At 29.6% G+C, this 1,827-nt stretch overlaps 1 protein-coding gene across 1 annotated transcript in view; it reads left to right on the forward strand.

The window, feature by feature from the left end:
* LOC107671633 (vasodilator-stimulated phosphoprotein-like) overlaps positions 1-1,827 on the forward strand; it is a 4,549-nt gene that overhangs the window by 1,188 nt on the left and 1,534 nt on the right. The window contains exons 3-6 of the mRNA XM_016464542.1: positions 89-122; positions 212-263; positions 1,563-1,631; positions 1,718-1,772. Coding sequence (XP_016320028.1) covers positions 89-122; positions 212-263; positions 1,563-1,631; positions 1,718-1,772 — 210 coding nt within the window. The remainder of the gene's footprint in view (positions 1-88; positions 123-211; positions 264-1,562; positions 1,632-1,717; positions 1,773-1,827) is intronic.

Below are 1,827 nucleotides of genomic sequence, written 5' to 3' on the forward strand. Positions count from 1 at the left end.
GTGTGTGTGTGTGTGTGTGTGTGAGAGAGAGAGAGAGAGTGTGTTAGTGATAATGTGTGATGGTTCTCTGCTTTCTCTCTGTTCTCAGGCTGATTCTGTGAACAGTGACTCCAGAGCTGCAGGTGAGAGTCAAATCACTTCATCATCTCTCTGCACTTCCTGTTTACGGTGAACATCGTGACCTCAAACGCTCTTCGTGTTTCTCTTCCAGACAAACCAGACGTGGTGAAGAAGCCCTGGGAGAAACCGTCGTCTGTGTCACGGTAAAAACAGATCTCTGACGCTTCAATCAACCTGCTGTGTGATTCAGACGGGGGTGTTTGATTGTTACATTTATATTTTCATTTTCATTTTAGTTATTTGGTTATGTGCTTTTGTCATTTGTATTATTTGTTTATTCTAAATAGGTTTACTTTACTTTTAATTTCAGTTTTAATTTGATTTCAGCCATCAATTGCAGTACTTAAACCTTTTTTAGTTAATTGTTTATCTAATATTTGTTTCATTTCAGCTTTCTTTCATTTAACAATGTTTTAATAGTTTTAGTTAACAATGACAACACTGGTTACAGAAATTGTATTTGTTTTTCAAAAAATAGTATTTGTTTTTGTTTTATAAAAAATATTTCTTCAGTTTGTTTCATTTCAGTTTTAATTTTAGTTTTATTCAATTTAGTATTTTTAGTACTTAAACTTATTTCAGTTAGTTGCCAATGCGATATTTTAAAATTGTATTTAAAATTTGTTTTATTTTTAGTATTTGTTTTATTTGATTTCAGCTTTATTTCAGTTAACAAAAATGTTTTTAATAGTTTTAGTTAACAATAACCACACTTGTTTAAAAAAAAGTATTAGTTTTTAATATTTCTAAATTGTTTAAAATTTATTTTTTTTATTTCAGTTTTAATTTTATTGCAGTTTACATGTCAGTTTTATTTAATTTAGTGATTTTAGTATTTAAATTTATTTCAGTTAGTTGTCAAGGCAATATTTAAAAATTGTATTTTTGTTTTATTTTTAGTATTTGCTTTATTTCATTTCAGCTTTATTTCAGTTAACACAAATTTTTTTGATAGTTGTAGTTTTAGTTAACAATAACCACACTTGTTTAAAGAAAATTATAAGTTTAAAAAAAAAAATATTTCTAAATTGTTTAAATTGTATTTTATAATAAAAACAAAAAAATTTAATTTTATTGCAGTTCACATGTTAATTTTATTTCATTTAGTGATTTTAGTATTTAAATTTATTTCAGTTAGTTTCCAAGGCAAAATTTTAAATATATATATTTTACTTTATTATTTTTTAATCCAGCATTTGTTATATTGTATTTTATCTTTTAGTTAATTTTATTTGTATTTCAATTTTAGTTTTATTTAATTTTATTTCAATTTTAGTACTTACACTTATTTCAGTTAGTTGGCAATATTTTACAATCAATTCAATTTTGTATTTTTTTTCTATTGTTTCAGCAGTTCACAAACATGTTTTTAATAGTTCTGGTTAATGATTTCTATAGTTGAATAGTTCTAGTTTTGGTTAACGATAACTGGTTTTGAACAGGGTGAATTCAGCGCCTAAGAGTCAGGACAAGAGCCCGGTGTCTCCTGCGACTGCGGCTCCGTTGAGCAGGTACGTCTCGCTCCGCTTCACTGAGTTCTGCTGTTGAGCGTCTGAAGATCGAGCTGAAGATCCGTGTGTTTGGCTTCTTCCCGCAGGACGAGGCCCGGCAGCAGCACAGGAGACGCCGCAGACATGGAGAAACTCAAACAGGTCAGCAACACCATCACACACACACACACACACACACACACTCTCTCTCTCTCTC

Source organism: Sinocyclocheilus anshuiensis, unplaced genomic scaffold, assembly GCF_001515605.1.
Source record: "Sinocyclocheilus anshuiensis isolate Anshui unplaced genomic scaffold, SAMN03320099.WGS_v1.1 scaffold1386, whole genome shotgun sequence".
Taxonomy (NCBI): domain Eukaryota; kingdom Metazoa; phylum Chordata; class Actinopteri; order Cypriniformes; family Cyprinidae; genus Sinocyclocheilus; species Sinocyclocheilus anshuiensis.